Source organism: Chiloscyllium plagiosum, chromosome 9 (assembly GCF_004010195.1).
Source record: "Chiloscyllium plagiosum isolate BGI_BamShark_2017 chromosome 9, ASM401019v2, whole genome shotgun sequence".
NCBI lineage: Eukaryota > Metazoa > Chordata > Chondrichthyes > Orectolobiformes > Hemiscylliidae > Chiloscyllium > Chiloscyllium plagiosum.
Genome location: NC_057718.1, coordinates 82,152,458 through 82,166,347, shown reverse-complemented (window position 1 = coordinate 82,166,347; position 13,890 = coordinate 82,152,458). Strand labels below are relative to the sequence as shown.

General features: G+C 39.9%; 1 protein-coding gene across 1 annotated transcript in view; it reads left to right on the top strand.

The window, feature by feature from the left end:
• The window catches only part of kat14 (lysine acetyltransferase 14), a 46,602-nt gene that overhangs the window by 17,923 nt on the left and 14,789 nt on the right, over window positions 1-13,890 (top strand). Inside the window, exons 4-5 of the mRNA XM_043696335.1 lie at window positions 2,471-2,652; window positions 5,677-6,093. Of these exons, the coding sequence (XP_043552270.1) occupies window positions 2,471-2,652; window positions 5,677-6,093 (599 nt within the window). The remainder of the gene's footprint in view (window positions 1-2,470; window positions 2,653-5,676; window positions 6,094-13,890) is intronic.

Genomic DNA, 13,890 nt, shown 5'->3' with positions numbered 1-13,890 from the left:
CATCTGTATGTCTGCCTTGTACGCTAGTCAGCCTCTTGCTCTACTGTTACACATCATACTATAATGCATTTTTTTTCCTATGGTGTCCAACCTACTGTTACCTTCCTCCATCCATACTCACTCATGTTTTGTGCCACCTCCTTCACTATCTGACTGTGGAAATTTGGAGCATATGGGCTTTGCCTCCCTAACTCTTTTCTTTCCCCCTATTTCTTTGCCCACCCAGCACCACCTTTCAGTTATTATTATTGTTTTGAAATCGCTGTCTTGCCCTTTTGTATCCTCTTTTACTTCTCATTCATTTCACAATCCTCCTGCTCATTGCCTGATCCCTGATGTATTTCTGCACCCCTGCTCTATTCCTGAGCCTTCCTCCTTCCCCTGTCTTCATTCACCTATCCTGTTATGTCTATCTCTCCCCACCAGGTGAAACACAGAGGATTAAAAAACAACGAACTTACCTCTAAACCTAAATGGTGATTAGACGAGGTTTTTTTTGCAAATTGTAAATAGATGAAAGCCATAGAGAGGAAGTATGGGAATTGGAGACTCTTAGTCATGCAAAGGGGAAGCGGTGGAATAGGAGCCTCTTGAAGGCACTCCAATCAGAGTCAGTGAAAGCAGATAGGGATGAGAAAATAGACAAGCTTAGACAAAATGGAATTGAGATCCAGGAAATAAATTAGACATTGAGGCAGATATATTTTCAGTTAGTGCCCTGATAGTATAATTGAAATTCATCACATTCATTAACATTCATCCAATAGCAGCTGAATTTTTTTTATAGATAAATGTACTATGTTTCATTTGGAAGGAAGAAACCAAAGGATGTAAATGAAAACTGATTCATAAGATGTTTGGAAATGTAGAGAATTGACCAAGGCTGATGACTGTATGAATTCCTATTCAAAGTGCAGTCTCCTGTATTGTTATAAGGAAATTAATTTCTTTAATATAAAACAAAGAACTGCAATTGCTGAAACTCTGAAGTTAAAACAGAAAGTGTAAGAAACTCAGCAGGTCTGACAGCATCTGTAGACTGAAAAACAGGCTTATGTCAGAACTGAAGGCAGCTGGAAAAGGGTTATATTTCTTGAAGGGTTGGCACAGAGACAGTGCCAAGAGAGCAGAAAGGAGAGGCAAACAAAGGGGATTGCTGATGATAAGCCAAGAGGGAGATAATGGTGAGTATGGTGCTAACAAGAAGCGTGAATAGTTGAAAATGGGTTGACTGGGCTGGGAGCAACCTGTACAAAACAGGACCTGGGTGTGGGAGTAGGTAACAAAGGTTACCTTTTGAGGAGTTTTCTTATTCTGAAATTGTTAAACTCCATGTTGAGTCCATGAAGGCTGTAAATTATCTAGGTGAACATGATGTATTGTTGCTCCAGCTTCTGTTGAGCTTCAGTGGAGCACTGCTGCAGGCCTGAGAGTAGCAGGTCGGGGTCATTTTTTATGGACTTGTAGGTGTTTCGCAAATCGGTCACCTCGTCTGTGTTTCATCTGTCCAATTTAGAGGAGACCACATTTGTATTTGGGAATCGCTTCACCTTTCTATCATACCTAGATGCATATACCTGAATGTGATTTGGTTTTTTGAGATGATCAAGATTGTGCTGGTGAAACTTTCCTATGTTTAGGGACCAGATATTTATTTATTTATTTAATTATTGTTGGCACGTACAATGATTCGTCCAATTTTGACAAAGAAAATCTCTGAATGTACATATCCTCCCATTTCACAGTTATAGAATGGTGGCTGTCTTTGTAACATTCACTACCTGGATGGCTATGGCTTTCTAGTTGAAAAAAGATTGCAGAAAACAGCACAAACTTTAGAAAATAGGTAAAATTTGGGTGTTTAAAAAGAGAAGTCAGTATTATATGGTCATAACATTTTAGTAGAGTGTATGTGCATAGTAATTGAAGAATATAAAGATATAGTAATAATTCCAGCATGCCAAAATATCTTTGGGTAGTAACATTAACTACAAGTCACAGTGTCAGCCCTGGGCTGAGCGGTAGCATTCTTGACTGAGTCAGAAGATTTTAGTTTGAAACCCTAATCCAAAGCACATCATTTATGTTGAGACTTTTAGTGCATTATTTTGGGCATTGCCATCTTTCTGGTGAGACATTAAAGGCATGTCTGCCTTCTCAGGTAAGTGCTGAAAATCATGTGGCACTATTTTAAAGGACCAGACTATTTCTTACCAAATGTTTTGGCCAATATTCGTAACTCCTGTCATTACAACAGATGACCTGAACATTATCATACTGCTGTTATTGGGAACTTGCTGTATACAAATTGACTCTTGTATTTCTTACATTAGGATACTGCCTATGCTTCAAGAAAGTGTTTAATTGATTGTAAAGAGATTTGGAATATCCTGCAATTATGAAAGGGGCAATATAAATGCAACTCTTTCTCTCTTTCACTTTAGTCATATTTGTACTCATCGTGTTTTAGGAAAAAGACTTCAACCTGGTGGAGCACTGTGGCAGGCTGCCTCTCTGTGGGAAGCCCCATGTATTTCCGATCGGGTGCTCAGCAGTTTGGTGAACCAGGCTGGTGGAAACTGGTCCATAACAAGCCTCCTGTCATGAGGCCAGAAGGAGAGAGGCCATCGAGCACAACACTGAAGGCAAGAGGTGAGCTGGTATGATTAGATGCAAGATGTTTGTAATGGCAGAACTTTGAACGGAGGGGGAATCACGATGTATCTCTGATATTTTGATAACTGGTTGATAGACACATCAGATGTATGGAAATATTTGCCAGCCACATTGTAGACAATAAAGTGAATAATAACCTGATGAACTTGCATATAGTTCTTTATAAAGCAGCTAGTGTTGAACTAGGGGTCTTGTGTTCTGATTGTTAAGCTTCAGGACTTGGTGAATTAAACGTGGGCTTAGTTCTGATAAGGTCTCATCTCTTTTTTTTTGAAATTATATTTTAGCACCAAAACAAAGAATAAAAAATCATTGAAAATTATCAGCCCTTAGACATCTGTTTGGGAGCCAACCAAAAGTATGTTCTGAGAATATTTGAATTGTAATCTAGAGCTCAGCAACCTGTTTGACATGTTTGAAATTGGGGTAACTTTCTTTGCCCTATTTATTTCTGGATGACTGTAGCAAAATTGGTTCAAACGGGACAGAAAGGTCCCTATTTTACTTGTCTATTTTAAACTCTTGGGTGTTTTCTCTAATCAGTAAAACTCTTGATGTGGGGCACAATGTGTTTTTTTTAATAAACAAACTTCATGTTTGGGCACTTCATGTAATCAGTTAGCCATTTGTATGTCATTTGATGTTGTTTTGGGATTGCTTTGTGACTGCTTTGTGACTATCTGGCAAAACTACTTTTGCCCAGTTGCCAAGGGAGGACTTTGTGCAATAATTCTTCATCTAAATGGCTTCTTTTGGTTGTGTTCATTTGTAAAACAACAAAGGTACATTCATTTACTCTGCATTCCTCATAACAGATCTGTCCATAACGTTGAACTTTGTCATATATTAGCAAGTTTGGTTTTAGTTTTCTTGGGATCTTTCCCAAAGTGTTATTTTCAAACTTTCTAATTATTTATAATTTTCAATGTGATTTACCTGGTAATGACAAATCAAGTAGGAGCTGCCATCATCCGTGTGGCTTAAGTTGTAGGACAGACTGTAAGCTCTTGCCTCGAAGCTGGCTTAAGGAAGTCTGGGGAGCTGAGTGGATTTTTCTCCCTGCCTTAATACATTATTGTTTGTCAAATTTTTATTGTAGGCAAATGCTGTGCACGAATCCATGTTTAAAGTTCTGATTTTATTTTTGTACTCATATGTGGTATGTTTGGGTCCTTTTCCTAATTCTGTTTAGCGATTCACTTGCTTTTTGGGATAGAATTGGATTGGAATTTTGCATTCTATTCAGACCAGACACATTCGTTGCATTTATCATTTTCTGAGATCTAGATGGGAAGCTTGCTCAATTCTGGTGGTTATGGTGTTGATAAAAATGTCTGACTCTCTCATTTTCATTTTCTTTGGGGGTTGTTATATTTCCTTCTCTTTGTGTTTCTACCTCTTTTGCTAATAATCTTTCTTTCTTACTCTATTTTTGTTATTACCCCCATTTTTGTGTTACTTCCCATTTATTTCACTGTCATGCTTTCTGTTTGATTTTGCCTCTTCTATTATTTGCCAGCTCATTTGTCCCTTTTCTCTCTTCTATTCTTTTGTTGTAACTTATTACCTTCCAACATTCTGTGCTGTTCAACTATACTTCTGTTGTTCTCCCTTTTATGATTTTCTGTCTACTTTCACTTTCTGATTTTAATTGTTACTCTTGTGCAAAATATTTTTTACTCCCATTAGTCACTCTTGTACCTTTCCAAATCTTATTCTTGGTTAGTGTGTTTTCCTTTGTCATCCATGCTTGTGTTAGACCGTGAATTCTACTTCCCTTGTTGTCACAGCAATCTTTTACAATCTTTTTTTGCCTCTAATAGTCATTCCACTTTATAATCTTTTGCCTTTGGTAGTTTCACTGAACTCAGCTCCTTTTTGTTGTTTTGTGCAAGATGTCTCTGTGACCCCAGGCCCTCCCACCAGCACTTCAGTGAATGTTCTGTTCATGTGATTGAAAACATAAATGGAAATTGTGTGTAATTGAAGTTACAGCAAAACTTTGACCAAAAACCAAGCTTGCAGGTGGATTAGGTAGCTACTCAAAGTCATTATGCACAGTCTTTTTTTCCCAGCAGAAGACAGTTGCTTGTAGCTGAAACTGGATACTCAGCTGTTATGTTTCACTTTCTCTTGATTCAGCAGATCAATCCTGACTCAACAGGAAGAGTTTTGGCTGTGTAGCAGTTTGTGATCACTAACGCAATTAAATACCTCAAGGAAATGTTTTAAGCAAAGGGTAGGCTGTTCTGGGATTATATACTAATAATTCTTTTAAATCAATACAGTGTTCAGTGCAGTAATTGAATATATTTTAAGGCAACTTTGCATTGCTTCATAATACCTGTTATCCTGCAATGCAATAATTCTGGCTGCTTTGTTTGTTTTCAGGCACATCGTTCGATCTAACGCATTAATATTTCTTGTTTTGTTAAGATAATCTTTAAATTCTAACATTCAAGCATGACCTTTGTGTGAAAATCAATACAAAGTGCTTATTTAATATTTCTATCATATCTAATAAGCTTTTACCTGTCCCAGTGAGCAAATATAGACTTTGATAGTTCACTTCACAAAACTAATTTTAAAAAGTTCTATTATTTCCAGAATTGTTGACAGTCTTCTTTTCCATTCTCCTGAGAGCTGATTGACAGCAGCTTTTATTTTCCTTAGTGTACCTAGTGCTTTTCCATACCATGCTCCTTTTTTGTGTACTTAATTTGACTTACACATTTATGAGCTTGGTTTTAAAAGCATCAGATTCCATCCAGCAGAATTAGCAATTTAGCAATTTCAAATTGAGTGCTGTTTTACTACTTGTACCCTTTTGATACTACTTGTGTGTTGTATTTAAGTCTATGTTACTATTTGTGCAATCCTGCAATGCACCGAGATTCGTCAATTACACTTTTTATTCATTTCAATGGCAGAGGAGACGAGTTGCCACCATTAACTAAATAAAATATTTTATCAAGTGTGTTGATTTTCTTCACTTTTCAGCTGTCAAGCCTCCTTTGGATCCAATTATTACAGTGGAAGGACTTCGAAAACGAGTGAGTCGGAACCCTGTAGAAACAGCTATGGAATTAAAAGAGAAACGATCCCGGACTCAGGAAGCTAAGGACATTCGGCGTGCTCAAAAGGAAGCTGCTACATTCATTGACAGGAGCACGTCATCAACCCCAGTAAAGTTCTGCAGCCGAACTCGTAGGTCAGAACTGATCCTGGAAAAAGGAGAAGTAATCGACTTTTCCTCCCTGAGCTCTTCAGATCGGACTCCACTTACTAGCCCCTCTCCATCCCCCTCACTGGATTTTTCAGCTCCTGGTACCCCACTATCTCATTCAGCTACTCCTAGTCTCTTGTCTGAGGCAGACCTCATTCCTGATGTCATGCCTCCCCAAGCACTGTTTCATGGTAAGAACTCATTTGGTAGTGGTGGATTATGATTGCTTCTTATACTAGAAGGTGATTGGATGTGTCTTCCAGATAGATCTCTAAGGCCCATCTTCCCTTGGAGGTCATGTTGAAAGGTTTCAGAACAGCAGAGGGCTTAGGTGTGCGACTTCTTCTCCATCCTGTAACTATAATCACTTAAACAAATGATCTGTTCACAATCTTCTTGCTGTTAATAGGACCTTGCTATATTGGCAATTTACTATTGCATTCTCCCTACATTTCAACAGTGTTCATACTTCAATAAGTATTTTGATGGCTATAAAGTTCTTTGGATTGTCCTGAAGTTGTGAATGATGCTATCTAAGTGTGCATATTTTAGATACAATGTTTAATGTAAGAAAACTTTCTTGGGGTGGATTGAAACGAGATTAGCAGGGGATTGAGATCCTGTCAAGTATTTCAGAGGGGAGTGAAGCTGAGATGGGTGAATCTGAAAGTCAGAGGAAACAAAGGCTAGATTAAAAAGAAGTGAGTTTAACAAGACTGAATGGAATATATTTGAATACAAGGAGCCTGAGGAATGATATATATCAGCTGTGGATACAAAGAGGACGCATAGAGTATAATGTTGTAGGCTTGATAGAGGCTTGCCTGAAGATGGAGAGGATTGGTAGCTCAATATTCTTGGTTTATATGATATTCAGACAAGATTGGAGGATACTAGAATATTAGGGGGTCATAAAGTTGATCAAGGACTCGATTATGGCAGTGAGGAGGGATGATATTTTGGAAGGATCATCAAATGAGGCCATGTACATGAAGTAAAAACATAAAAGTAGACTCTTGTTGGGATATATTATAGGCCCCCAACAATATGGGATACATAGAGGATCAAATGTGTAATCAAATTTTGGAGAAATGTAAGAATAATAGTTGGGGATTTTAACATCCAGACATTAACTGGGATGGTTTTAGTTTGTGAGGTAAAGAGGGAGCAAAATTCTTAAACTGTGTCTCGGAGAACTCTTAATAGAAAGTTCAACAAAGGTAATATTGGGAAAAGTGGCCTGACAAGTGGAATGTATGTTTATAGGGAGGTATTTTGGTGATAGTGGGTAGTTAGATTTAGGATAGTTATGGAAAAAGAAAGGATGAGCTGGGAATAATATTTCTAATTTTACAAAGATAAGATGCAATTTGGCCCAAGTGAACAAGGAGCCGTTACTTGCAGATAAACCTGTGTCAGAGTAGCAAGAGACATTCAAGGAAATAGCACGAGTATAGGGCAAATGACCAAAATCGAAGAACCCTAGCTGTCCAGAGATATCAGCTAGGATTCAGGAAAAGAGAAGCTTGTGCAGATACCAAGTGCTCAATATGGCAAAATCCCTAGGGGTGTATAAAAAGTGAAAAATATAACTTAAATAGGAAATTAGGAAAGCTAGGAGAGTGCATAAGAAAGCTTTAGTGGGCAGAATAAAAGAAAACACAGAAGATTTTTAAAAATTACATAAAAATTGAGCGTAATTAGGGAAGGAGTATGGTCCATTCGAGACCACAGAGGTAAATTGTGTGTTGATTTGGAAGACATGGGGACAGTCCTCAGTGAATAATTTGTGTCAGTCTTCACTGTCGAAAAGGATGACCCATGTATAGATATCAGAGTGAGGAATTGTAAAAATATTTTAGAATAAGTTAATGGAGACAGAGAGGAGGTGCTAAAGGGTTTAGCATCTTAAAAGCGGAGAAATCCCCAGGCCTCGTTGATGCAAGAAAGGATATATTTGGGGCCCTGGCAGTAACTTTCAAATATTCTGTTGCCATAGATGAGGTACTGGAGGACTGCTAAAGTCCCATTATTACAAAAGGGAGGAAATTGCAGGTTAGTCAACTTAACCTTAGTGATGGGGAGTTATTAGAAAGAATTCTGGGGGATAGAGTATATCTGCACGTAGAGAGACATGTAAGAGTTGGGGATAGTTCGCTTGGATTTGTTAAGGGAATGTCATGTTTGACAAAACTGATTGAATGTTTTGAGGAGACAAGTGTTGAGGTTGTGGTCTACGTGGACCATAGCCAGACTTTTAATAAGGACTGTCATGACAGACCGGTCGAGAAAGTTAAGGACATGGGATCCAAGGCAAAGTGGTGCTTTGGATCCAAAATTGGCTGAGATGCATAAAGCAAAGGGTAATGGTGGAGAGATGCTTTTGTGAATGGAAGTCTGTTTCCAGTGGGGTTTTGCAGACACTATGCTGATGTCCTTGCTATTTGTGGTTCATATGAGTGATTTGGACATAAATGTAGAGGGTATGATTGAAAAGTTCGTGGATGTCATGAAATTTAGTAGACTGGTATATAGTTAGATGGAAAAGTATAAACTGCATTGAGATACCAATGGACTCATCAGGTGGACAGAGCAGTGGCAAATGGAATTTAACCTTGTTTTCTTGGCAGATTTAGGAAGAGCAAGGCATATACTATGAATGGTAAGACCCTGAAAAGTACTGAAGATCAAAGGGTCCTTGGTGTATATATGCACAGATCTGCGTAGGTAGCAGAACAAGTAGGTAGTTAAGAAGGCATATTGAATACTTGTCTTTATTAGTTGAGGGATATAGAATACAGGAGTTGGAAGATAATGCAGTAAAATGTTAATTAGGCCACAGCTGGAGTACTGTGTACAGTTCTGGTCACCGCATTATATGAAGGAAAGTGATTGCATAAAAGGGGGTGCAGAGGAGATTTGCCAGAATGCTTTTTGGGCTGGTCGGTCTGAGCTGTGACAAAAGATTGGATATGTTATGCTTTCCTTAGACAAGGGAAGGTTGAGGGTGAATCTCATAAAGTTCTAGAAGACTGAGTGGCATAGATAGGGTGGATAGGAAGGCACTTTTTCCACTGTGAAAGGGTCAGTAACAATATGGTATAGTTTTAAAAGAAAGAGGCAAAAGGGTAAGACCAAAGTTGAGAAACTTTATCACCCAGAAGGTAGCAGGAGTTTGGAATTCACTGCCTGAAAGAAAGATTGATTTAGAAACTCTCCCAACACATAGGCAGTCTTTAGATATTCATTTGCATCGCCATAGTCCGCAGAACTGTGGGCCAAGAGCTGAAAAATGGGAGTAGTGTAGTCAGATCTTTGCTGACTTGCAATTGGAAGGCATCCTCTGTGCTGTGAATGTCTATTAGCCTGTTTTTAATTTGAACAAAAAAGAGTTTCAGATAAGCAAATAATAAAATTTCTTGAAGTTGTATTTTCTGGGATATCGCAACTGCATTTTTGGCTTCTCCTTTAAAATGGAAAGTAAAATTACTTATTACTGCAATCTCCTCTTGTACAGTAAGACAGGACTGTAAGACTTTTCAGATTCCTCTTAATAGATTGTATATCATAATAAACTTTACTTAGTAAATATAGAGTGAGGTGAATAAAGGCAGCTGTCATTAAATTGCTCTTTTGGCTTTAAACAGAAGTTGTTGTGAAAATACAAAGAAAAGTCTGGTAAACACTGAGATTTTAAAGTTTGAGATTGGAGAATTTACAAGATGAAAGAACTTGAAAATTATTTAGTGTATTTCATCCCTTCAGGATGTTTTAAAACACTTTTGAAAAGTATTTCATTGGTTGTAAATATAGTCTTTAAATATTTATTCATGGGTGTTGGTGCACTAGCATGGTAAACACTTATTTGCCCAGCTCTAATTGCTCTTGAGATGATGCTGGTGAGAAGTCTTGAACTGCTGTAGTCCATGTATAGGTACACCTAAAATGCGAGTTTTGAGAAGATTTGTAGCTCAGGTTGTGGTTTTGGATGTAGATTTGCTTGCTGAGCTGAAAGGTTCATTTCCTGACGTTTTGTTACCTTACTAGGTAACATCTTCAGTGGACCTCATGCGAAGCAATGCTGAAAATTCCTGCTTTCTATTTATATTTTTGGGTCTCTTTGGGTTGGTGATGTCATTTCCCGTGGTGATGTCATTTCCTGTGATGAAGTCACTTCCTCTTTTCTCAGGGGGTGGAAGATGGGGTCTAACTTGAGTTTGTTGACAGATTTATCAACAAACACATAGGAGTTAGACCCATGAGAAAAGGAACCGGAAGTGACATCACCACAGGACATGACATCTCCAACCCAAAGAAATCCAAACATATAAATAGAAAGCAGGAGTTTTCAGCATTGCTTCGTGCGAGGTCCACTGAAGATGTTACCTAGTAAGGTAACGCAAAGTCTGAAAATGAACCTTTCAGCTCAGCGAGCAAGCCTCCATCCAACACCTAAAATGCTGTTAGGGAGGGGTCTTCAAGATCTTGACCTAATGACTGAAGGAATGGTAATCTGTTTAAGAGTCAGGATGATTTGGAAGGCGTTTCTGTGAGAATGAGAGAGACTCGTGGTTGGTGTGTTGCCTCCTGTGATGTCTCTGATCGTGTTTTCAGGATCCTTAAAGGGGAGAGGGAGCAGCCCCAAGTCATAGTCCATATAAGTACCAATGACATAGGTAGGAAAATGGGTTGTGAGTCAAGGAGCTAGGGTAGAAGCTTAGAGCTCAAACAAACAAAGTTGTTATCTCTGGTTTGTTACCCATATCATGTGCTAGTGAGGTGAGGAATAGAGGGAGGGAGAGCAATTGAACACGTGGCTACAGGGATAGTGCAGGAGGGAGGGCTTCAGATACCTGGATAATTGGGGCTCATTCTGGGGTAGGTGGGACCTCTACAAACAGGACGGTCTACACCTAAACCAGAGGAGTTCCAATTTCTTTTGGGGGAGGGTGGGGGGATGTATTGCTAATGCTCTTCGGGAGGATTTAAACTAATTCAGCAGGAGGATGGGAACCTGAATTTTAGCTCCACTACAGGAGATTGAGAGTAGTGAACTCTTGAATAAGATTTCAAGGTCGCAGGAGTGTACCGGCAGATAGGAAGGTGTTTGAAGTATGTCTACTTCGACACCAGCAGCATTCGGAATAAGGTGGGTGAACTTGCAGCATGGCTTGGTACCTGGAACGTCAATGTTGTGGCCATTTCGGAGACACAGATAGGGCAGGGACAGGACTGGTTGTTACAGGTTCCGCAGTTTAGAGAAGGTGGTAAAAGAGGAGGAGATGTGGCATTGTTAGTCTAGGACAGCATTATGGTGGCAGAAAGGAAGTTTGATGAGGACTTGCCTACTGAGGTAGTAAGGGCTGAGGTTAGAAACAGGAACGAAGAGGTCACCCTGTTGGGAGTTTTCTATAGGCCTCCGAATAATTCCAGAGATGTGGAGGAAAGAATTGCAAAGATAATTCTTGATAAGAGTGAGAGTAATAGGGTAGTTTTATGGGGGTCTTTAACTTTCCAAATATTGACAGGAAATGCCAGATTTCGAATACCTCAGATGGGTCAATTTTTGTCTATTGTGTGCAGGAGGGTTTCATGACACAGTTTGTAGATAGGCCCACAAGAGGCAAGGCCACATTGGATTTGGTACTGGGTAATGAACCTGGCCATGTGTTAGATTTGAAGTTGGGTGAGCGCTTTGGTGATAGTGAGCACAGTTTGATTAAGTTTACTTTAGCGATGAAAAGGGATAGGTATATACCGCAGGGCAAGAATTATAGCTGGGTGAAAGGCAATAAATGATGCTATTCGGCAAGATTTAGGATGCATAGGATGGGGAAGGAAACTGCAGGGGATGGGCACAATGGAAATGTGGAGCCTGTTCAAGGAACAGCTACTGCGTGACCTTAATAAGTATGTACCTGTCAGGCAGGGCGCAAGTGGTCGAGTGAGGGAGCCGTGGTTGACGAAAGTTGAATCACTTGTCAAGAGGAAGGAAGAGGCTTATGTAAAGATGGGATGTGAAGGCTCAGTTAGGGGACTGGAGAGTTCCAAGCCAGGAAAGACCTGAGGAGAGAGATAAGAAGACACAGGAGGCGACATAAGTCTTTGGCAGGTAGGATCAAGGAAAACCCTAAAGCTTTCTATAACTATGTCAGGAGTAAAAGAATGACGAGAGTAAGATTAGGGGCAGTCGAGGACAGTAGTGGAAAGTTGTGCAGAGAGTCTGAAGAGGTAAGAGTGGTGTTAAATGAATATCTTTCCTCAGTATTCACACAGGAAAAAGACAGTGTTGTCGAGGAGAATACTGCAATACAGGCTATTAGACTAGATGGGATTGAGGTTCATAAGGAGAAGGCGTTAGCAATTCTGGAAAGTGTGAAAATAGATAAGTCCTCTTGGCCATTTACGATTTATCCTAACCTTCTCTGGAAAACTAGGTAGGAGATTGCAGAGCCTTTGGCTTTGATCTTTATGTCATCATTGTCTACAGGAATAGTGGCAGAAGACTGGAGGATAGTAAATGTTGTCCCCTTGTTCAAGAAGGGGAGTAGAGACAATCCTGGTAATTATAGACCAGTGACCCTTAACTTCAGCTGTGGGTAAAGTGTTGGAAAGGATTATAAGAGATGATTTTGTGAAGGATAGGTCATGCCTCACAAACCTTATTGAGTTCTTTGAGAAGGTGACCAAACAGGTGGCTGAGGGTAAAGCAGTTGGTATGGTGTATATGGATTTTAGTAAGATGTTTGATAAGGTTTCCCACGGTAAGCTTTTTCAGAAAATACGAAGCCCTGGGATTGAGGCTGATTTAGCGGTTTGGATCAGAAATTGGCTAGCTGAAAGAAGACAGAGGGTGGTGGTTGATGGGAAATGTTCATCCTGGAGTTCAGTTACTCGTGGTGTACTGCAAGGATCTGTTTTGGGGCCACTGTTGCTTGTCATTTTTATAAATGACGTGGATGAGGGTGTAGAAGGATGGGTTAGTAAATTTGTGTTTGACACTAAGATTGGTGTAGTTGTGAACAGTGCAGAAGGATGTTGCAGGTTACAGAGGGACATAGGTAAGCTGCAGAGCTGGGCTGAGACGTGGTACTTGGAGTTTAATGCAGAAAAGTGTGAGGTGATTCACTTTGGAAGGAGTAACAGGAATACAGAGTATTGGGCTAAAGGTAAGATCCTTGGTAGTATAGATGAGCAGAGAGATCTCTGTGTTCATGTGCATAGCTCCCTGAAAGTTGCCACCCAGGTTGATAGGATTGTTAAGGTGTACAGTGTGTTAGCTTTTATTGGTAGAGGGATTGAGTTTTGGAGTAATGAGATCATGTTGCAACTGTACAAAAACATATTGCATGCAGTTCTGGTCGCCGCATTATATGAAGTATAGAGTCATAGAGATGTACAGCATGGAAACAGACCCTTCGGTCCAACCCATCCATACCAACCAGTTATCCCAACCCAATCTAGTCCCACCTGCCAGCACCCGGCCCATATCCCTCCAAACCCTTCCTATTCATATACCCATCCAAATGGCTCTTAAATGTTGCAATTGTACCAGCCTCTACTACTTCCTCTGGCAGCTCATTCCATACATGTAAAAACGTTGCCCCTTGGGTCTCTTTTATAATTTTTCCCCTCTCACCCTAAACCTATGCCCTTTAGTTCTGGACTCCCCAACCCCAGGGAAAAGACTTTGCCTATTTACCCTATCCATGCCCCTCATAATTTTGTAAAGGTCACCCCTATATAAGGTGACCCCTCAGCTGCCGATGCTCCAGGGAAAACAGCCCCAGCCTGTTCAGCCTCTCCCTATTGCTCAAATCCTCCAACTGGCATCTTCCTTGTAAATCTTTTCTGAACCCATTCAAGTTTCACAACATCTTTCCAATAGGAAGGAGACCAGAATTGCACGCAGTATTCCAACAGTGGCCTAACCAATGTCCTGTACAGCCGCAACATGACCTCCCAACTCCTGTACTCAATACTCTAAC